Source organism: Peromyscus leucopus, chromosome X, assembly GCF_004664715.2.
Source record: "Peromyscus leucopus breed LL Stock chromosome X, UCI_PerLeu_2.1, whole genome shotgun sequence".
Taxonomy (NCBI): Eukaryota; Metazoa; Chordata; class Mammalia; order Rodentia; family Cricetidae; genus Peromyscus; species Peromyscus leucopus.
The window spans coordinates 46,572,560-46,596,019 of NC_051083.1; the positions used below are offsets into that span (position 1 = coordinate 46,572,560).

Sequence of the window (23,460 nt, forward strand, 5' to 3'; positions counted from 1 at the left end):
GAAATACTCTGACTATACCACCCATGATAACCTTGAATTCATGATCTTCTGACCTCTGCCCATCCAATGCTGGGGTTACAGGTGTTCACCAGATCAAAGTTGAGATTTTGACAACTTGGTGGCAGTTATTTCAGAGAGCCAAACTTAGAAAAGACAGAATTTTCTTTGCCTGAAAATATAACTTTGAAACATCATAATTTAATTTAGTGGAACAAGTGAAAAAGATAGGCTCTATTTTGTAAGAGATAATATCTGAATTTGTGACCTAGATTTAAATTAGCTGGGTTGAATAAATATATTTATACATAATTATACACTTACTCTCTAAAAACATAGCCATTATCATTTATTCACAGGATTTTTACTACTTTTTATTTTAAGTTGTCTGTTTGTTTGCTTGCTTTATATGTGTATGGGTGTTTTCCTTCTGTCCATGTGTGTGCACCACGTGCATGCCTGGTGCTCACTGATGCCAGAAGATCCCCTATAACAGGAGTTACAGAAGGTTGGGAGCCACCATGTGGGTTCTGAGAATTGAGCCCAGGTCCTCTGGAAGAGCAGTAAGTGCTCTGAACTGCTGAGTCACCTCTCTAGCCCCATAGTGCCTTTTTGTAAAAGCATTTCTTTCTTTTATTTTATGTGTGGAAGTTTTTTGGCTGCTACATGTGTTTGTGCACCACATGCATAGAGTACTTGTGCAGGTCAGAAGAGGGTGTCATACTCTCTGCTACTGGAGACAGAGGTGGTTGTGAGTGACCTTGTGCTGGGGAACTAGGTGGAGATCCTCTGCAAAGGCAGCCAGTGCTCTAAAGGGTGAGCCATATCTCCAGTCCCCCAGTCTATTTTCATGGGGACAAGTGTTTGTTAATTTTTATTTAAAAAAATGAAATTTAGCTACACCCTAATCAAACAAATTGAGTCTTTAAGTAAATTTGCCTAATATTTAGCTGAGTTTATAATCTTTTTGTTAGAAAACTTTCAAATACATGATCTGATAGAGACCTGAAGAAAGTTATAAAGCTTTCAAAGGAATACCTGTGACCCACTTGTATCCAAAATACCTTGCACACATACACACACACACACACACACACACACACACACACACACGCACACGCACACGCACGCACGCACGCCCACACACGCGCACACACACACACACATATTGCAGTTTCATTTTTCAACATTAGTTTATTATTGAGCAATAGTAAACAGGAATTTTCTAAATTTACAAATAGAAACCTACATCATTTAAAGAACATCTTTTTCCAGATAAACATTTAAAATAGTGTTTGAAATCCATTCAGTCCACACCTTCACCTTAATCTTCATGCATGATATTTCTTGTTTTCTCTCCCTCTCCTCTAAATGTCCTTTAAAAGATGAAAAGTTTTCTGCTAAACAAAAAATTTCTTTGATTATATATTAGAAAGAATTGCTAGTTTGCAGCAGGGTTTAGGAAAACACAAACATAAGTCAAGCTTCTGTGAAACAATTTCAAAAAAAAAAACAACTATTGGATTCACTCATTCTAAGTAATGGATTTGTATTAGCATTCATGTTATTCTTCATTGAAACTCTTAAGCGATTTTATTAATCTTAAGTAACATGTTTCATTTTTTTCATGGGTAAAGATGCATCCTCGGTATTTTTTTTCATTTGTAACACTCAGAATCTAGAAATATAACCACTGTCACCATAGGGTAGAAAAAATAGAGACAAGAAGAAATTACTGACTACTTTCCCCAGTGAACTGTGTACTGCCAAGTGGCCAAAGTCTGTTTTATATACATGGACTCTTATTTGATTTCAATAAAGTATAAAGATACGTATGGCAATTATTTGCTCAAATCAAAATCTGGTAAAATATAGGAAGTTTGTAGATGATAGATACTATTTTTGGAGGTTTGTACAGTTTTAAGATAATTGCAGACAATAGTATATTATCTTTTACCTAATTATTTAAATGTACTAGTTATGTTATCTTACTTGCTCACCAAGCTGAAAACTGACAAATAAAAAGAAATATTAGAAGATGGGGAGATGCCTCAGGGGTTAAGAACAGTAGCTGCTCATTGAGAGGACCAACTAAGGGTTGCTTCCCAGCACCACACAGTGGTACTCACAACAATCTGCAACTGCACTTCTTCTTGCCACTGAGGGCACCAGGCAGGCATGTGGTGCAACGACATACATGCAGACAAAACATCCATGCACATAAAGTCATTTTAAGTAAATAGTATATTAAACTAATATTTAATAATATTCAAACTAAATAGAACCAACTCAGAGACCAGCATTTGTTAGAAGTACTGCCATGTGATTCTTACACCCAATTTCCATTTGGGTTCATACTCTCTTATCCTGTTCATCAAGCGTGAGTTCTTATCCAGCAGTAGTAAAAACAATTCATTTTCACATAAACCATAGGCTTGGAGAAATACTGGGAACAAGGCTAGGATGCCATAAAGTAAATAAGCACTATTATCATTTAAAACTGAGATTTTTAAACTTACAAACTAATTAACTTGATGTTGATATGCAAGGAAAGTCTAGAAACTACACTTTGAAGTGATTTTAGTAAGTACAAAACACAAACAAACAAAAAATAACATGCTTCTGGAATTGAGTGTTATTCTTTGGAAATTTGTCATGCCATATTCACTACATTTCCATTTGTTTGTGTGTGTGTGTGTGTGTGTGTGTGTGTGTGTGTGTGTGTGTGTGTGTTTGACACAGGGTCTCATGTAGCCCAGACTGGCCTCAAAACCACTGTGTATCTGAGTTTGATCTTGAATTTCCCTGATCCTACTGCCCACACTACCAATTGCTAAGATTAGGAGCATGCACCACCATAATTTTATGAGGAAATTCAGATTGAACCTAGGGATTTGTGCATGGTGGGCAAGAAGTCTACTATCTGAGCCCCTCACTTTCATTTTTATTATGGTCATGTGATATTTAGATGTATTTCTTCTGATTCTAAAGCACATATTTCAGATTTTCATTTGACAGAGTTTGGTAAAAGATAAACAGAGTTGAATATTAGGGTGAATTTGTAACTGATTAAACAAAGACATCCAAAAATATCAAGTGATAGATCTAAACTAACATTCAGAAGAACTGTGTCCTTGGCCCTGTATGAGATCTCCATGCCTTGACGCCAATCTGTTTCTTCTTTAGTCATCTTATACCTCACCTCAGCCCTCTGCCTGGAGACCACATTTGGTCAGATTTGCCCATCTATCACAACCTCAGTGAATCATCCCTGGCTGTGCTCAGTGAACAGAGCTTCCCACTAGCACTTATCTAATCAAGGCATAATGACCCCTTTATCTGTATATCTTCTGCTATAGTCTGAGAATATCAAGAGGACCCTTGAGTGCCCATTTCAGTTTCTACTGTGTTATATAGCCAAACATACAGTATATTTTTAATTGTTGACAGAATGGGTATAGATACCAACTAAATGTATCAATACATTTGAAATTGACAAAAAGTATGATGTGACAGCTACAAAACTTAAATGTATCAGCAACTTAATGTTGTAGGCAACATTATTGTCCAACTTACTCAATTCTGTATATTACATTTATAAGTGAATCTTGTTTTCCAAAGGCTGGTAGACTGTGCAAGTGTCTGTAGGGCCACATTATATGAAAAACAGAAGGGACTGCAAGTTTTTAGGTTTAGCTTTTAGAGAACTAGAATTCAGAAGAATATAATAGAAAGACTGAAACGTTTGTAAGGTTAGAAGAGATTTGTTATGTTTTATGTTTTGGTTTTGTTTTTATTTGCTCTTTGATTTATTTTTTTTTCCTATTTTATACTGAGAATGGATTCAGCTGGAATTCTGGAAACTATAAAAAAGCAAATTTAACTCAGTCTGAAAGAATGTCTTATAATTAAGCTTTCTGAAAAGTAGAATTAATGGCCTTGAAAGCAGAAAAGTCCCTATATAGGAGATATTCAAGACTGAAATGGCTGTCTCATTCCTACAGGCAATTTCTGTATTAGATGAGAGGATGTAATTCGCTAACCTTTATAGTCACTAGTAAATCTAGTGTTTGGGTATTTTCTCAATTAATAAGGGAATTGACAGCATGACCTGGATATGTACTATATTCATATAGACATCCTGTGTGTCACGCATCACTTTCTGCCTAATTGAATGCATGTTTAATGTTGAATTTGATTTTAGAATTAATGCCTTTTTGAAAATTTCAGAAATCAACTTTATTATTGAACAATTTTCACATAATAAATTGCATTCATTGAGTGTTTAGAATTCCCTGATTTTTCTCATATGTGTTTTTAATCAAACCATTCCTACAATCAAAGTATAATTTAATCTTATCCCCTCCCCAAAACCTCTTTGTTGTTCATTCTACTCATTTGTGGTTTTATCTTAGTTGTTAACTAAACTTATTTCTAAAAGATAAATATCAATTATAAACTGGCCAGATACCAACCAAATTCCACGAGAATTTCCTAGTCTCTATCATTCTTTCTTGAAAGTATGTATGCATCAGCTATCTTTCACTTTATAACAAACTCACCCATAACTGATTGGCCCAACATAGGATTGAGAAAAACATTCTTATATAGGCATGAGAGTAAATACTTTAATGTTATGATCATCTTATGGTCTCGACTGCATATTTTTATAAATCATTTTACATGCCTTTAATCATATGACAGCTTTATTTAGCTGAGAGGCTATAGACCAGATTTAGTCTATGATCTGTACACTCTGTAAAAGTATGGGCATTAATTTAACTCATTATTTATGGCTAAACTGGGTTTTGAGGTGGGGCATAACAACCAGTTGTATTTTTGCTAGGTTAGCTTATATGTCTGTGTTCCTTTTATGGTTTAACTCACATGTCTGATTACTAATAAGTTGTCATATATGGATAGGTTCAAGTAGGTCAATATGTCTCATAAGCCAACATGCTACTTAATGGTTTTTATAAAGAGAGTTGTCAGGTTGTTGCCTATATCATGTTTAGTCTTCTCTTTCAGCTGAATTAAGTCATGTCATAGGGACATCGCAGATCCAAGGGGCAGGGGGAACGTTCTGTTTCTGGGGGAAGAAGAAAACAAAAGTTATAGGCATTTGTTCTGGGGAATAAGAAAATTGAGTTTAGATATAGGTAAAATAGGATGTGCTACTAAAATTCCTGTTTAGTAAGTAATCATTATTGAGCTAAACAATTGATTGGCAGCTTCCGAGCCAATGGTTGAAATACAGTATGCATAGTCATGTCAAATATTTTAAAAGATAAGAAATACTGGTCAGAAATATAGCAATTAGACAAGTTAGTGAATGATTGTGTGACTAATTATTATGGCTTACTTTCTGATTTACTCACATATTCAGACACTCTTGAAAATAAATTAATTTTAAAGCTTTTATTTTTATTCTTAATGCGCTTAATATTTTTAGGGACATATACTACCTGAAAAATTTCTGCAGTTATAGCACAATATCTTTTTCCTTTTTAAAAAAGGCATAGTCATTATCAGGCTTAATAAATACATATTCACATAAATTTCTGAAGCATGTAGTACGGTGAATATCTAGATATAAAGAGTAGGAACCAGCCTACTATCCAGCCCTAAAATGCCACCATTCTTTCACGTAAACACTTGCCAATTTGAATTCCTAAACCTGAGCATGTGGGCTAAAGCTTCAAATTAGGACTCACTGCAAGGGGAGAGCAGAAGGATTATTTCTCAGTTTATGTTTTGAAGTGTGTTGCTCAGACAGAGAACATACAGTTGTGTGTAGTAACTTGAACTACGTGTTACTCCCCTTGACAATGCTTTAGCAGAAATGTTCTTTTCTTTTTTCCCCTGTCTGCAATGTGACAATATCACCATGCCATTTGGAAGGGAAAAATGGCTAAGTGATTCCTAGTATACTCCTCAATAGTCACCCAAACAAACAGCTGGCAGAAGAGATGTCTCTGAAACATGAAGCATATTCTCACTCCTGTAGCTCCCCATGTGACTATAACTTCAAACTTGGTAAACCTTTCCCCAATTCCCCTCTTCTCCTGAATCTATTAATCCCCCCACTTAATTCCATACCCTGGTCTAGAGAAATGACATTATACAGACTCAGCAATTTTTATAATTTTACCAATCACTGTAAAAAAATACTTTCTATTTCTTCACGGTGTACATACGCGCACACACACAATGTTTGGTTCCTTTCTTTGTGTGATTGAATGGAAATTTTTCACAAGGATTGCTTGTTTTTCTTATGTAACCTTCTTATATTTTCTATCTGGATTTGTTTACCTAAAAACAATACTGAACATGATTCTCTCTATAGACTTTATAATCTACTAAATAGAAAAGCCTGCAGTTTGAAAAGCCTTGTATCAGGATGAGAGTAGGAAAAACATAGAATCCTTAGTTCTTTACTGCTGGAGTAAAACTGCCAATTATTAGTCATAAGTCCTTGAAAAAGTTTCTTGATATCTCAGCGTTCATTTTTTTTAACTAAAGTGTGAATAGAAAATCCTCATAGGCTTGTTTAAATGTAATAAATAGACAATAAATTGTAGTTACAACTATTGTTACTGTTAGTAGCACTGGTGATAGCAACATTGGTATTGGTCAATCCCTGTCCACTTTTTAAAATTCATATTATATTAATATATTAATGTCATACATAAATACAGTTTAGTATATTATATTGATGTAGAGTTTCTTTATGCTAAATGCTGAGATCATAGACTTTTACAAATATACTTGCTATTAAGGAAAAAAAACCAGAACCTTTGGGGGATATAAATAAAGCCAAACATAATGGCCTTTAATCCCAGCACCCAGGAGGCAGGCAGAACAGAAAAGTAAAATACTGTGCCCAATTTTTATCACATTCTTAACCTGAGCTTTATTGTTGGATCATACTGTTTTGGTTCCCATGAGACTGCCTCACCTTAAATATACTTTAGTGTCATGGTCTCAACTTATGTATAAAGGTCTTACAAAAACTATCACTTATGGGGTCTTGCTAAAACTTGACATCATACAGTGTCTCCCATCTAGAAATATATGTAGTAATGTTATTGTGATTTAATTTTATTCAATCTAACTTACCCAGAGCTTATAGTTTGCTTTGCTTCAAAGATAATAGTTAAAATGAAGCAAAGAAAAGTATAAGCTCTGGGTAAGTTAGATTGAAAAAAATTAGACACTGTATGATGACTTTGAAATCCATGAATTATTCTTTTTCAATATTTTTATTCTTTTTATTCAATATTATTATTCTTATTCAATACTTTTTTCAATTTATATATGTATATATTGTTGAATCACACTGCATGCACTGTTGTGTATGATTCTTTAAAAAGCTTCATCTGAACTGTTATATGAAGCTGTAGATTGTTCATCTTCATCACTGGAATATTCCATTGTGTGAATATATTCTGCATGTTATGTGGTTGAGCATTCCATACTCAGAGCGATAATATAAACATTTTAAAATAAATCATTTCATGAATGTATTTATGCAGAAACTATATTAAGCAATAGAGTTTCTAGGTCATTGGGTGTATATGTGTTCATTTTTTATGTATTCTTCTACTTCTTAGCATAATTATACCAATTTTCACTCCCATCAACAAAACTTGAGAGTTCTAGGTGCTCTGTAAATGTCCTATCTCCTTGAATTGTTTGTCTTATTTTGGTGGGTTTGCGTAGTGACATTTAATAACTGTGTCAAGCCCTATAATCTTAGCATCGGTGTTCTAATGTCTTCTTTCTTAAGGTTTCGTTCTATTTACTGTTCTTTAGCTCTGAATTTTATGGTTCCTTGTCATTGTTTTGTGGCTTTGGAACTCAGACCCAGGGCTTCGCTGTTGCTAAATATACATTTCTTCTCACCCATACTTCCACAGTCATTAAGGAATAATGCATAGTATAAATGCACATATAGTGTGTATGTATTTAAATATTACATATGTGTATATACACATGTATATACACACTCACATGGAAATCTACAATAAATGATGTCATTTATCAATATTCCTAAATGCAGGGTGCTGGAGAGATGGCTCATTGGTTAAGGTCACTTGTTGCTTTTCCAGAGGACCCAGGATCAATTTCCAGCACCCACATGGATCTCCCAACCACCTGTAACTCCAGTGCTAGGGGATCTGATGGTATCTCCTGGCCTCTGCAGGGACTGCATGAGTGTAGTACTCAGTTATTTATGTAGGTAAAACACCTATACACATAAAAATAAATAATAAAATTTAAAAAATAAATCATAAATTTAGCCAGGTATGATATGATTCATGCTGGAATCTCAGCACTGGGGAGACTGAGGTTGGAGTATTGTTGTGACTTCAAGGTCAGCCCAGATGATACAGGGAATTTAAGGCCAGCCTGAATTAGAGTAAGATCCAGTCTCAAGGAAGAAAAAAAAAAACTCCCAGGCTTTTCCCTTTTTTTAATCATATATCCAATCAGTTGAAAAGTATCATTTATTTAATTCTTTCACCTGTTTTGAAGTACACCTTTCCAGCAATTTTTAGTGCAAAACCTTTAGTTCAGGCCTTTATCTTCTTTCTCTCCTTTAAAAATATCTTTAGTTTTATTATATGAATGTTTTGAATATGAATAATATATAAATTTATTATATGCATTCATATCTGCTCACCACAGGTGTGCCCGGTCCGTATAGAGGTCAGAAAAGGGCATCAGATTCCCTGAAACTGAAGTTATAGGCCACTGTAAGCTGTCATGTGGGTGCAGGAACTGAACTCAATCTTCTACAAGAGCAGTCAGTGCTCTTAACCACTGAGCCATCTCTCCAGCACCCTGACCCTTCATCCTCTCTTAACTGGACTCCTGGAATAGTCCTGGGCACACATTCTCATTTTAATTTGTTTTCTTTTTAATTTTTTAGATTGTATTTATCTTATTTCGTATGCATGAATGTTTTGCCTGCATGTATACATGTGCATTATTATGGGTGTCTAGTGACCAGCAAAGTCAGAACAAGGAATAGTTAGTCTCCTTGGTCACACATTCCCATTTTGATCTCTCTTACCATTTTGAAAAAATTATTTTTTAGATTTATTTATTTTATGTCCTGTGTATGGATGTTTTGCCTGCATGTATATATGTTCACTAACAGGTGTGCCTGATGCCCACAGAAGTCAGAACAAGTTGTCTGATCCCCTGAAATTGGAGTTATATACAATTGTGAAGCACGATGCAGGTGCTAGGAATAGAACTTGGGTCCTCTGTAAGAGCAATGAATGCTCTAAAGTTCTGAGCTATCTCTGTAGACCCTGTTCTCTTTTTCACGCCAAATTTATTTATTTATACTCTACAAGTGCTGCCAGTCTTTTCTATGTCTATCATAGAAGAAGAAGCTCCCATTCCTTGTCAGCTACCTTCTAAGAAATATCATTAGGTCAAACCATGAAGACCTAGATTTCTGTAGTAAGATGTTATTGATATTAACTCAAGAATGTGATTTAAAAACTGAATAAAATAGCATACACTAGTCCCAGCACTTTGGAGAACTCTTTAGATTCAAATCAAGACTGATAAAGTGAGACTTCATCTCTCTCTCAGACACACAAAATGATTTGGTATCCTAATGGGAACTATTAGTATATTCTGTCAACTAGCTTTCTCAAGTCATAGAGTTTAATATTTCCCAATATTTTTTGACTTACTAAAAAGCATAAACTAACATTATAGCACAGCAGTATGTTATAAAAATCTGTGCCTTGCAAATTATTAATGTGAGTTATTAGCTTAGAGAAATCAACTTAACAGGTTTCCTTGAACTTTAGAAAAAGATTTATTTATTTATACACATTAGTGCACTGCCTGCATGTACATAAATGCATTGTATGCATTCCTGATACCCTTAGAGGCTGCAAGGGGGCAGCAGATCCCTTGGAACTAGATAATTGTAAGCCACTATGTCAGTGCTGGGAACTGAACCCTGGTCCTCTGCAAGAGCAGCAAGTGCTCTTAACCACTGAGCCATCTCTACGGCCTCCCTCACTTGTTTAACTCTTTATACACTAAGAAAAATTCCTGGTTCTTTATTATTATTATTATTATTATTATTATTATTATTATTATTATTTACTGCTCTTGAGGCTATAGGAACAGGGAGAGTGGATCCTAAAAATGAAGTGGACTAAAATCTCATGCTGTAGCAAACTTTACTAAGAGCATCAGACAATTTACACTCGCCACACGTGGTGGGCAAGCCTCATGTGGCAAAACCACATTTTTCCATAGAGGCATATAAACAAATAACAATAGACAGTTGTAATGAATGATCTGAAGTAAATTCACTCCTATCCACTACACCTGGGAGGAACAAAAAGAAAACATTCCAAGATCAATTCTGTATTTTGAAGAAACTTGAGGTCATAAGACTCTTGTCTTGTTTTCTCAGAATTTTCTCACAAGCACTCAGAATTCTCTTCACACAGCTCTATCCCTGTTCTGTTACAACTATTTATTATTATTATTATTATTTATTGTTATTGTGTATGTGCATGTGAGTGCATGTATACCACATACCACAAACATGTGGAAATTAGGAGAAACTTTTGGAAGTTGGTTCTGAAATGAATGATAAGCAGTGCTGGTTAATGGCCAAAAGGTCACAGTCACAACAGAACCTGGTTGCTTATTAGCGGAGAGCTTTATTAGGAGGAGAGGGAAGAGGGATAAAAGGACCAGGCCTGGAGAGGGAAGAGAGAGAAAGATTGTTGGGTGGGGGGAAAGGAAGCAGAGCAGAGAAAGAGTCTGGTCTGCGTCTGGCTTTTTAGGGCTCCAAGTATGTAGCTACACCACACATGCGCTGATTGCGTGGCCACTCTGTGTGCATGTAGTCGCTAGCACACACTGATGACATAAGATACAAGACCTTTTGCTTAACTCCTGAACTGCGCATATGCAGTCATGTAGCTGGAGTAAGGGCAGAATTCTAACAGGTTTGTCTTTCTATCATGAATTCCAGGGAGAATACTGAAATCATGAGGCTTGGCAGGAAGTGCCTTCATCTGCTGAGTCATCTTGCCAACCCTAAGCTAGTTAGTTCATGACCTTCAAGAGGTCAAACTGATCATTTTTCCTTTGATTGCTATTTTCTTCTTAATTTCTGAAACTATCTTAATATCACTGTTACTATGTTTGGGCACATGTGTTTTATTCCATCCCTTCCCCAAGTACATTGTAAATTTGCTAGAGCCAGGGGCTTATTTTTGGAATCCCCCTAGTAGAGGAATCTGACAGCATTGTAGAATCTTTCTGTAGATTTCGATACCAGGTTCTTAGTACCACCCCACACACACACCAGCTTTCACTAACAATAAAGAAAAACAAGAAGAGTTTGAATGATCACAGAGGACATATTCAGGTACTCTATAAATATAACATTATTGCCACAATTTAAAGAAGTTCATATAGGAAGATATTTAACAGAAATTTACTCTGAGTGAGTGCTTTAAATAATTTCTTAGAAATTGTGGAAAAATGAAAATACATTGCAGTCATATTTTCTTTTCATATTTAAATTTTAATTTTTTCCCTGTGCTGGCAAGATGATTCAATAGGTAAAGTCACTTGCTTCAAAGCCTGATGAACTGAGTTCTATCCTCAGCCCACATGGTAGAAGGAGAGAACTGACTTGCTTGTACCTTGACCATCACATTTTGACTATGACTTATACACATGCACACATACATACAAATACATGTTAAATTTTTTTAAATTCTGACAAATGAGTCAGAGCTGGAGTACAAGATTCAGCCACTGATATATCATTAACAAGTAAAGTTGTTTTACACACACACACACACACACACACACACACACACACACACAGACTTTCTTTTTCAATGGTAGGAAAAGGACACAGGATATCATACATGGTTGGCAAGAGCTCTACTACTGAACTGAACCTGTAATCTATCCATTTCCTGTTTCACTGATGTCTGACTGTCTGTGGAATTCCTAACGTATGCAGTCCATTCAAAACCTGCCACTCCAACCAAATGACTGGTACAGATTGAGACTCATGCAGTGAGGGCCCCATCCCTGACACTGCCAGGGGTGTCAGGACCCAAAGGCTGGATAACCCAAAGACCTAGGATAGAAGTAAACACAACTGGCAAAAAATTAATGAAATGATTCCTAGTGATATTCATAGAATGAAATGATTCCTAGTGATATTCATGGAATGAAATGATTCCTAGTGATATTCATAGACAGGAACCTAGAATAACTGTCATTGGAGAGGCTTCATCCAGCAACTGATAGGAGCAGACATAGACCCCCACAGCCAAACATTAGGTAGGGCTCTGGGAATCCTGTTGAAGAGCGGGAGGAAGGATTGTAGGAGCCAGAGGGGTCAAGGACAGCACAGGAAAACCCACAGAATCAAATAATCTGGGATCATAGGAGTTCACAGAGACTGAACCAACAATCAAGGAGCCTGCATGGGTCTGACCTATATACTCTGCCTATATGTTATGGTTGTGTAGCTTGGTGTTCTTGTGGAATGCTGTGGGAGTGGGGGTCTGTCTCTGACTCTTTCTTGTGCTTTTGGGACTCCTTTCCTCCTATTGGGTTGCCTTGTCCAGCCTTAATAAGAGGGGAGGTGCCTAGTCTTTTTGCAATTCATGATATGCCATGTTTGGTTGATATTCCTAGGAGGCCTGCCCTTTTCTAAAGAGAAGGGAGGAGGAGTGGATGGGGAGGGGAGGGACTAAGAAGAGAAGAGGGAGGGGAAACTTCTGTGGAATGGATGAAATATGTGACAGAAGAATAAATTTTAAAAAATTAAAAAACTACCACCAAGAGGCCTCCACCAAAGATCACTTTTCTCCCACTGATATCTCCCAAATCAGTCTTCACTGTCTCTCTCACAGTGTCCTGCTCTCTGAAAACATGAACCGGGATACACCGTTTTCTTAAAACATGTCTGAATAATAATCATGTTTTAACACTTATAACAAAAGAACAAAAGCAAACATTGTAAAGTTTCTGCATATTTTAGGCTGTGGTTATGGATTTATCTTGTAAAAAACTGTTTACTTACTTGCTTTACCTTTCCTTGGAGGTAGTTGTGGTAGGGTTGCCAGACACAGTCTCATTATGTATTCCAGGATGACCTTGAGTTCACTAAATAGTACAGGGTTTCCTTAACCTCACAGTGATCTTGTCTCAGCCTCCCGAGAACTGGCTTTCCTACTAAAACAAAACAAAATAAATCAAGAAAGGCTCCTTTTGTAAACTGCTGAAAGAAGAAGGTCTCAGACACTTGGACTTCTCATTTTCCTTCATACCACAATCTAAAATGAAAAGCTTCAATGACGATACTGAATTTATTTCTATTTTGTGGTGTTCTATTTTAAAACAGAGTCTAACTTTGTAGACCAAGCTGGCCTTGAACTGATAGTTTTGCTTTGTTTTGTTTTTCTGTTCAGCCTCTCTAGAGCAAATGGGATTATAGGTATGCACCACCACACCTGGTTTTTGGCCATATTCAAACAATATTGACACCACAAAAAAAACAAGCAAGGAAGATAGGTTCCTTTTGTAAACTACTGAGGAGGAAGGATTGAGAAACACTTATACTTCTTTTTTTGTTTTAAAGTAGCAGTCTTGAACATAATAGATCGGCTTCCGAGGAGTCACACCTGTGCAGCAGGCCACTTTGCATTAACACAGTATTCCCCAAGCTTCAAATGCCTTTCAAAGTCATTGTGTGATTTTGACCCATACTCTGTTCCTGTTCAGTAGCATCCATGTTTTTACAGAGGAGTTAGCAAATACCCCCTAAGTGGTTAAATTACTCACCTAGGATAGGTCTAGTGACTAGCTTCTAAGGGGCAAATTTGACCTTGTCTCTGCTCTGTATCTTGAGTCATATGCAATCAAAAGCAGCTATACTTTGCTGCCCATTAAGAAAGCTGCTTTTGATAGGACAATGCTTGGACATACGCATCTTAAAGGGAAAAATCAGGTCTTCATCTGTAGTATTAGAATACTACATTTTCCATATCTGTTTCAATTTAAGATGACGTCCTTGTTCACCTAATTGGCAATTCCTTTGTTTACCTAATCTCAAGAAGCAAGTCATAAGTATTAATAATGCTCAGGTTGTCATTTAACATTTTTTTCTGAAATTCAAGAATTTCAGAAAAGGGTAATTTAGGAAGGCATGTATGTAGAACGTTGCATTTTAATTAAGGAGACTCAGAATGAAATGCACCGCTGACAGGAACAGATGACTGCTTCTAAAAGCTGTATTACTATTTGATGCATGTTCAGTATTTTTTTGTGGATAATAATAAGTCCTAAGACTTGTTTCAAGAACAGTGACAGGACTAAAACAATTAGAAAAGACAAAGCTGCTCTTTTTCAATCATCTGCTCATAAGTAAAACTGGGTTGTGAATTATTTCCAGAGAAGCAATTGACAAAGTATAAGTAAAACACTCTAAAAAACGAAAGCTGTCTCAATTGTTTGAATGTTCAAACCTAACCTCTCTCCTTGCTCAATGATGATTTCCTTTGACAAATAAATATTTACCAAGTATGAAGTATAGATTTTGTGTACTTCCTAAGGCTAAAGCATACTGTTTACACTAAAATATAGTATTTCTCATCTCAAATACACTAAAATAAGAACATAACTTAAAAGTAATTCTCTCTTGTAGCAGACTGTTCATTAATCATTCTTTAGATAATATTGGCACTGTGAGTTTTCAGTTAGGAAGAAAAAAAACCCTGCAATTTCTGGATTGATCAGAAAATCTGAGCACATTTGTGGAGAAAACAGTCAATTCCAGTAAAGCAAAATTTTCTCTAACCCCAACTGTGAAGTCAAGAAGGAAAAAAAATCAACCTTTTCCCATTTCCAATGATAATTCTTCTTCATTGGAATAGATCTAAGGGTTAATTTATGATTTGAGAAAAGACTATCACTTCCCCATTTTTTTTGTAAAGTGTGGTTGTATGTGGGAGGAAGGTAGAGAGGTCCCAGAATGAATTCACTAATTGGGGTTTTCACCTGCTGTGAGTCTAATCGAATACAAAGCCTTATTTGTAGCTGAAGAGAAAGAGAGATTATGCAGAGTGTCAGAATTTCTGCCTAGTTTTGAAATTCCTGTTATTTGGCACAATCAGCTTGGGAAAGGCAGACAAACAGTTACAGCTCTGAGCTCTTAAGGTGGATAAGGAATGTTGTAGCAGATATACTTGAACCACCTTAATCAGTTCTCCATTTTTAGCAGGTGATGTAGTTCATATAAGCCTGATAGTGCTATAGCTTGCAGGCTAATAGGCACGCTGATTCTTTCCCACTAAGCGACTACCGGCCTCTGAGGTTAATGAAGTGTGCCTTTATTTTAGTGAAGATGCTAAACTTCACATCTTTTTAGATGTTCAGCTTGATATAGGTGGCTCTGTGAAGGTTTGAGAAATCGTATTAAATGAAAACTGCTTGCAATTGAAGGAGAGTTCGACTTTATCTGGAACCTGTCTGGTGAAATCTCTGGTGTAGCTGGCAGCTGTCTCCGAAAACTTTCTGTGTCCTGGCTTATTCTGCCTCCCTGCAAAGGAAAGGCCTGGAAAAAATAAGCTTTTGTGGGAGTATGATGTGCTCTGGGTCTGAAAGCAGAGCTTTCAGAGTTGGTTGCTGATGGTTTAACAATGATCTAGAGGCATTGTTACACGTATTTTAATTAGTATGCCATCACATTTGCCCTAAGTGGCAGTGATTCACCGTTATTGTAAGCATTTGTTAGAAGTCTGATTCATGGTCTCTGGCTAGAGCTTACACTATACAAAGAGAAACATACAGATATTATATATTTACTGGATATCCAAGTGTTGACATTTTACTATAAAATACGCATTACTTACTTGAAGCAATACATATCCTCTGAATGGGTTTTTACAATATGGTAGAGGTTATATTTAACATTGACTGCAGTAAATAAAACAATTCACAAAGAGATTCTTAGAGCAAGCTGGCTCTTAGGGAATGGTGATGTTCCTCAGGGCCATCTCCCCAGTGAATGTTTTGTAAACCCATTCCTTGTCATTTTCTTATTCTACTAATCAGTTTAACATTGCTAACATTGGAGTAACATTGAAAATTACAAGTAGCCTAGAAAAGTTACATTTAAAAAAAAAGGTAAGATGTGCTTGTCAAAGATTAGAAAAGCCTGGCTTCTGTACTTGGCCCTTTACACTTGCCACCAAATGGTTATATCTAAACCTTTTTTTTCTTTTCCTTTTTTTCTTTTTTCTTTTTTTTTTTTTTTTTGATTTTTTAAGACAGGGTTTCTCTGTGTAGCTTTGTGCCTTTCCTGGAACTCGCTTTGGAGACCAGGCTGGCCTTGAACTCACAAAGCTCCTCCTGCCTCTGCCTCCTGAGTGCTGGGATTAAAGGCATGCGCCACTGAAGTCCAGCTTATATCTAAACCTAATATCCCTACAATACTGCCATTTCCAAACTGTAACTCTAATTCAAATGATTATCCCTCTAAGCCTCAAACTGAAAGGACCAACAACTGCTTCTAAGGCACCTTCACTCTTTACACCACACAACTATCTTTATCTCATTGTGTTTGATAATTAACTTATCATCTGTCCTGTCACCTTCTATGCTGTGGTGACATTTTTGTTTGGTGAATGTTTATGGTGATATTTTATTTGTACTAAAATGTAATTTTAATTTTATGTTAATAAAGTTGCCTTGGGGTCAGAGCTATTAGAGCCATAGCAAGAGCGTGGTGGTTAGAAGAGCTAGGTAGATTTCTGTGTGTTCAGGGATACTGCCAATATTAGAGACATATGCCTTTAAGACCTGGAGGGCGGTACTTACAGACAGTGATGAGGCAGTCATGTGGTTGGGTTTACAACCAATGAGAAGGCAGAACAGAAAGACTATTTAAACACAGACAAACAGGAAGTAGCTCTCTCTCGGGGAAGTTAGGAGCACTACAGGAGGTAAGAATTTATCTCTGAGCTCTGACCTCTCGGCTTTCTCTTTTACATTGGCTCTGTGTTTTTTATTTTAATAAGACGATTGGTTACATCTACAAATGTTATCCATTCAATTTTGGGATCCACCTTGGGATAGTAAGCCTGTAGTGATATGAACAACAATGGCACCCATACGCTCATTTATCTGAATGCTTTGTCATCAGGGAGTGGCACTCTTTGAGGAGTAGAACAATTATGAGGGGTGGCATTGTTGGAAGAAGTGTGTCACTGGGGGTGATCTTGAGGTTTCAAAAGCCCATGCCAAGCCCAGAGTCTTGGCCAGCACATCAGGTTATAGCTCTCATCTACTTCTCCAGCAACATTTCTGCCTGCATTCTGCCATGCTGATAATGGATAATGGCCTAAACCTCTGAAACTGTAAGCAAGCCCCCAATTAAGTGCTTTCTGTTTTAAGAGTTACCATTGTCGTGGTGTCTCTTCACAGCAATAAAACCCTAAGACAAGGCTTTATCCTTGGTTGTATGTTAGACTCTCCTGGAGAGCCTTAAAAATCTCAATGCCCAGCACCAATTTAATTAGAATGTAAGAATAATATGTTGGGCTGTATATTGTAATATTGGAACATTTTAACATTCCTCATGTGATGCTAGTGAGTTTAGGACCACCATCTGTAGCTGGAGTTACCACCAGTCCTGCCAAGGCCGGCAGCCACTCAGACTCAAATAAACACACAGATGCTTATATTATTTAAACTGTTTGGCCTAATGGCTCAGGCTGCTTGCTATCTAGTTCTTACATCTTAAATTAACCTATTTCTATAAATCTATACCTTGCCACATGGCACATGGATTACCAGTATCTTACATGTTGCTTCTCATCATGGCAGCTGGCAGTGTCTCTCTGCCTCAGCCTTCCACTTCCCAGAATTCTCCTCTCTGCTTGTCCCGCCCATACTTCCTGCCTGGCTACTGGCCAATCAGCATTTTATTTATACAAGTGATATCCACAGCAAGGAACAAATGGGGTGTGGAGATGCCAGCGAACTGCCCAAGGAGCAATATGAAATGGGATGCAGGTAAAGCCACAGAACATGAGGTGATACAGAGATTAATAGTTATAGGCTAATTTAAGATATAAGAGCTAGCTAGCAAAAGACTTGAGCCATGCTCATGCAGTTATAATTAATATAAGGCTCTGTGTGTTTACTTGGGGGACGTGAGTGGGAAAGATTTGTCCCCACCACCGGCAGGCCAGGATATAGGAAATTATCCAACTACATCTGATCAACCATTTGATCTCATGCTTGGTACTAGGGATTTTGTTAGTCTATGGTGAGAATAATAGGGAGCACTGTCAGCCCAAGTGGTTTGATCTATGTGTGTGTGTGTGTGTGTGTGTGTATGTACGCACGCGCGCACGCGCGCGCGGTGGCAGTCTTCTACTTCCCAGAATTCTCCTCTCTCTTTGTTTTGCCTATACTTAATTCTTGCCTGGCTACTGGCCAATCAGCATTTTATTATCAATCAATCAGAGCAACGCATTTACAGCATCCCCAGCAACCATCTTACTTCTTCTCTATGTATACATCTAGACAGTCAGGGATCCCTCCTTAATGTCTACTTTATATTATAATTTCTTACTCCTTCTGCCCCAACCATAGTTCCTTTAGTTTCTCCTTATATTGCACTAACCTTGTACCTGGTAGTTTAATTCCAGATTGCCTTCTGACCCAGCCATCACTCTTGTGACTTTTCTAAAGACAAATCTGATAAAGCCACATTTGTAGCTATAGTCCTTCATCTTTCAGAAGGTCGTTCCACACCTTTCAAGTACAGATCAACTCTAGATTTTCTCAGTAATCCTTTATTTATTTGTTTGTTTGTAACTTCTGTGTTGGTATTCCCTCCTGAAGGAAAGTAGACCACCAAAGCTCTTGGAAAGAATAGAGTGTGATTGCCTTTGTACCTATTCGTATTATCACTTTGGTTCCAATGTGGCTTCTTGTGGGCCTAATAGGAACTTTATATAAATATTTGTCCAATGACTGTTTAGTCGGCCTTTCTACCCCAAAGGAAAAAACTGGATTTGCTGTCTGTCTGACTCTCGGTGTCTAATCTATTTTTCTAGAAGGTGGCTTGAGTTGAAAAGGTCTCTTTTTGGTCAACATTCAAAGAGAAACATGGTACATTCAATGTGGGTACTTGAAAACAGTAAAATGAAAAAAGTTATTTCAAAGATTTGGGCAAGGTAGGCATAAAACAAAGAATGGTAAGATTGTGAAAGGGCATAAAGGCAAGGAATGGCTGGGGGCACCTGCAGAATGCTGGGCCTGAAGGGAAAGATTGCCTAATAAGACCTGTGGCTACAAGTCCAAGAACCCAGATACTTCGAGGCCAGGGGTCAGCAGGAGGGAGCTTGAGAAAGAATACCTAGCTATGACTTGCTTTCTTCCCTTTCATCTTCTTCCACAGGCCTTTCATCACTGCCTCCCACTGGTTGAAAGGAGCAGAAATCAAAGAGCAAGAGAGCCTGATTCCACAGAGGTTTAGCCTCCTAGGGGCACAGAGCAGAGTAGAGAACACAGGATAGGCATGGAAGGGAGAAGGGAGAACAATATCTAGCCCAATCTCTTAGGCTAGAGAACTAATTTCTTGAAGGTGCGAGCAAAGTTGACGTGCTTCCAAGACGGATGCTTTAGCTATAGGAAAGTTTACTGCCTCATCTTCTTGACCCTTTTGTGTCTCATTCCATTTTGACTGTTATTTCTACCAAATGCACTCTCCTTTGCTTTCATCACCTTTGCTTGTGAGCACACTAAAGAAAACGGAGGCATTTTTCATAAGAGAGGATCTGTCTGTGGCAGGGCAGCAGAGTACCCATTACCATTTAACTATTTTAACTCTTAAAAACATCCCTGTGCCACCATGTTCTGGTTATGATAATGAGGCCAAGACCTCATTCGTGGTAGGATCTGTAGTCAGGTTTTCAACTTGATTTTCTTCTTGTGGCAGAACTCAGGGTCCTTGTCTGGTATGTGGTTCAAATCAAAGCAAAGCAAAACAAAACACTAATGATGATGATGATGATAATAATAATAAGGGGAATTGTGGCATAGCTTAGTGAATACTATTGGTTCAATCCTACACATGACCTCAAATTAAGAATGATATGAAACAACTACTATTAAAAGCAACATACACACACACACACACACACACACACACACACACACACACACATAATATCACTATATAATTTACACATAAAATGAAGATAAGGCAACCCTGTGCTTTAAAAAATACCTTTACTTACTAATCAAAACTCATAATGAACAACAAAACAGTTAGTATGATGCCCATGCCATTCCTTAAAAATATTTTCAGTATTTTCTACAATGATATTAAGATTTTGGTACAAGTGTTTAAGTGCCCATAACACCAGTCTAAAAAAAAACCTTAATGCTATATTTTTGAGAATTGCCATCTGTCAAATCAAAAAAAAAAATCTGAATAGTGATTCTATGTTTTCCATTCTTTTACTTTTTCCTGACAATTCATTCTTAGTAGTTCTCTAATTGTACGGTGGGAAAATAGACTTTTGCATTTATAGTTTTGAGAAACAGCAGAACTCCTGAATCTTGAGCAGTTCGCTTAAATGTAAAACCATCATCAAGCAACAGAAAAACGAAGAAAAGGGAATGCCAGCAAGCCTCATCACACAGGGGTTGCAGATCTTTAGTCAATTGATTTCTAATATTTACAAGTGTCCATGCTGTGGGGTTTGTATCTTCTCCTTACAGTAAACAATATTTAAGTGATATACAACATCGACATAACGATTACTCTCACTGATTCTCTGCAAAAGCCACTACTTTGTCATCAAAGGTCACTAATCCCTCCACTCCAGAGAAAGATAGAGGCAGACGAGGAATCTACTTTTAGGCCTAGGGAAACCCTCACCCCAAAATAAGTCTGAGTATGACATCCTTAGACACAATAGCAGCGCCCCTTCAGCTCACTAGCTCAAAATTGCTAAAGCACAGCAAAGGCAGACCAAGTCTTTGAAGGGAAGTGCCAGTTTCTCTGTTTGCTTTCTGCCTCTTTGCTGTACTGTGACATACCAATAAGTGGAAATTGATGTCACCGGTCCTTCCAGCTCACACAATCTAAGTAAAAAATGTGGAGGGGAGAAAAAATGGTATTTAAATTAATAAAAAGGGATACACTTAACATGTAGACTTAAGTAGATGAATTCACCCTAAGAGTGAAAAACAAATGATTGAAAGATAAAAAGGCCAAGAAAGGAACAAAGAGAAACAGTGAAAACACAGACTTACTCCTTGGAGTCTAAGAAATGAAGATATGGAGATTGTGGAACATTCTTGTGCTAATGAAGGCTTTCTTCTGTTGGGAAGATTTCCAAGCTCAAAACAGTTGTGTGTAGTTAAACTGTACCTTCCTTTTGCATCTTCTGATATGAGTCACACTGGGCCATCAAGCCTACATATCTTTTCAAATCCAGTGCTATACTGAAAAAGAGATCCTTCCAGATTTTCCCTAATACTTCAAGACAAAACCACTGGTGGTACTGTTCTGTGAATCTGTATCAATGCCTCTCCAACTTTAATGTACTCAGTTTTTTATTTGGTAGGTCCAGGTTGGGGCCCTGCATTTTTTTCCATTTCTAAGAAGTCTGCAGGTGATGGTGGAGCTGTTAATCCTAGAACTACATTTTGAGAATCAATGCTCTGTCACCAACAAAGATATTTCTTAAGAATCCAGTGTAGCCAGGCATTGTGATGCACACCTTTAATCCTAGCACTGGGGAGAAGGAAGCAGGCGGATCTGTGTGAGTTGGGGGCCACTCTGATCTACACATTGAGTTCTGTAACAGTGAGAATTATGTGAGAGACCCCGTCTCAAAATTTTAAAAAAATCCAGTAGGATGAGTTTGAATTTCATGTTTTCATGCCCTACTCCTTTAATTTTCAACTGAAGAAGGGGTGGAGGAGGGAGGTGAATACTTTCTCATGTGATTATTATTTTTTTCTTTCATTTTCTAAAAGGAAAACTCCAAGCCCACACACTAATTATCTGCGATGAGGTCATTTGCACCTAGGTCATTTATTTAGGCAACAAGTAGTCTTGCCAGAGGATTTTTAAGGGTATGCTGGCAAGAGACATGTGGCTTCCAGGTTCCTGGGTCTACCTTCAACTCCTTTCGATCTTTGTTTATATCCTTTTATTTTGTTTTTTCTTTTCTGTTCTGTTTTGAAAGTGCTCACAGTCTCTGGCTGTCCAGGTTCCCAGGTCCTTAGGTGGGGGCGGAGTCCTGCCCGGCCCCGCCCCGTCTGCACGCAGCTCCCCCCTCCCCGTCCGGCCCGCCCGCCAGCCCGCCAGCCAGCCCGGCTCCTCCGCAGTGCTTTCGGCTGCGAGCCTGGGCGGCGGCGCTCGACTTTCGGGGAGCCCCGCGGCTTGGGCAAGCTTACTCCTCCACGCTAAGCTCCCGCCCCTGTCTGCCTGCGGAAACCCTTACAACCATGAGGGAACAGCTCAAAGGGTAAGTGGTTCGTGGTCCCGGACCCCCTCGTATCTCTGCAATTCGTGCACTTGTGGCACAAGCAGCTGCCAGGAGAAGGCAAAACTTGGACCAGAGGCGGTGGTGGCTGGTGGTGGCTGGTATAGGCTAGACCCAGGCGTCGGGGCAGCTCTCCTACCAGTCCTGGGAGCCTCTGCAGGTGCGTCCCCCGGGCTTCCACCCAGGCGCCAGTGCTCGCTACTCAGCTCCTTCCTGGCTGCTGGGACAGGCTCGGAGAGCTAAAGCGAATTTCTCCCTTTGCCCAGAGAGGGACAGCTTGCTCCTCCCGTGGGGATCAGGCCCGGGGAGCTTTTTGCTCCTTTCCGGGGCTGCCGGTGTGGACATGAACCAGGCGGGCTGTTCCCCCAAATCGCCTTTGGACCTGGTAGGAGGAAGGGGTGCACGCGGCTCTACCTTGCATTGCATTGCTAAGTGCCAAAAGGTCAACTTTCTGCCTGATTTCTTCCGAGGATTCCAACTGACATTTCTCTCGCTGTGTTTTTTTCTGTGCTTATTTCATGCTTTAGGATTTGGAAAAATAAAATAAGAACAATTAAAGCCTAGAAAGTCAGGAATTGACTGAGAGAAGAAAGAGAGGCTTGGGGGTTTGGGGTTTTCTATGGATTACTATTATAATTATTTGTTTATTTCTTGGGCTTCTTTTGAGGTGTGAAGTCATTTCAGGGTGTCTTTTCTGCTTCTCCAGGTTGTCTTTAAGCAAAGTTTGTCATTCTTAATCTGATCACAATGGAAAGGGAAAGACAATGCTTTATCTCAGTTAAATGTGAAGTTAAGTTTGAAACTTAAATTGAAGGGGTTTAATTGTGTAAGGGAGCATAGCATTAATTGTAAAATGATT

The 23,460-nt window shown here is 38.0% G+C and overlaps 1 protein-coding gene across 16 annotated transcripts in view; it reads left to right on the forward strand.

The window, feature by feature from the left end:
• Dmd (dystrophin) overlaps positions 1-23,460 on the forward strand; it is a 2,209,767-nt gene that overhangs the window by 2,039,837 nt on the left and 146,470 nt on the right. For 3 of the 16 annotated variants that reach the window (XM_028881815.2, XM_028881813.2, XM_028881816.2), the window contains exon 1: positions 22,409-22,583. The exons of 11 other annotated variants lie outside the window; for them this stretch is intronic. In XM_028881815.2, coding sequence (XP_028737648.1) covers positions 22,564-22,583 — 20 coding nt within the window. In that variant the 5' untranslated portion in view covers positions 22,409-22,563. Of the gene's footprint in view, positions 1-22,407; positions 22,584-23,460 lie in introns of those variants that run through there. 2 more of the 16 variants (XM_028881814.2, XM_028881817.2) reach the window with 1 other exon arrangement.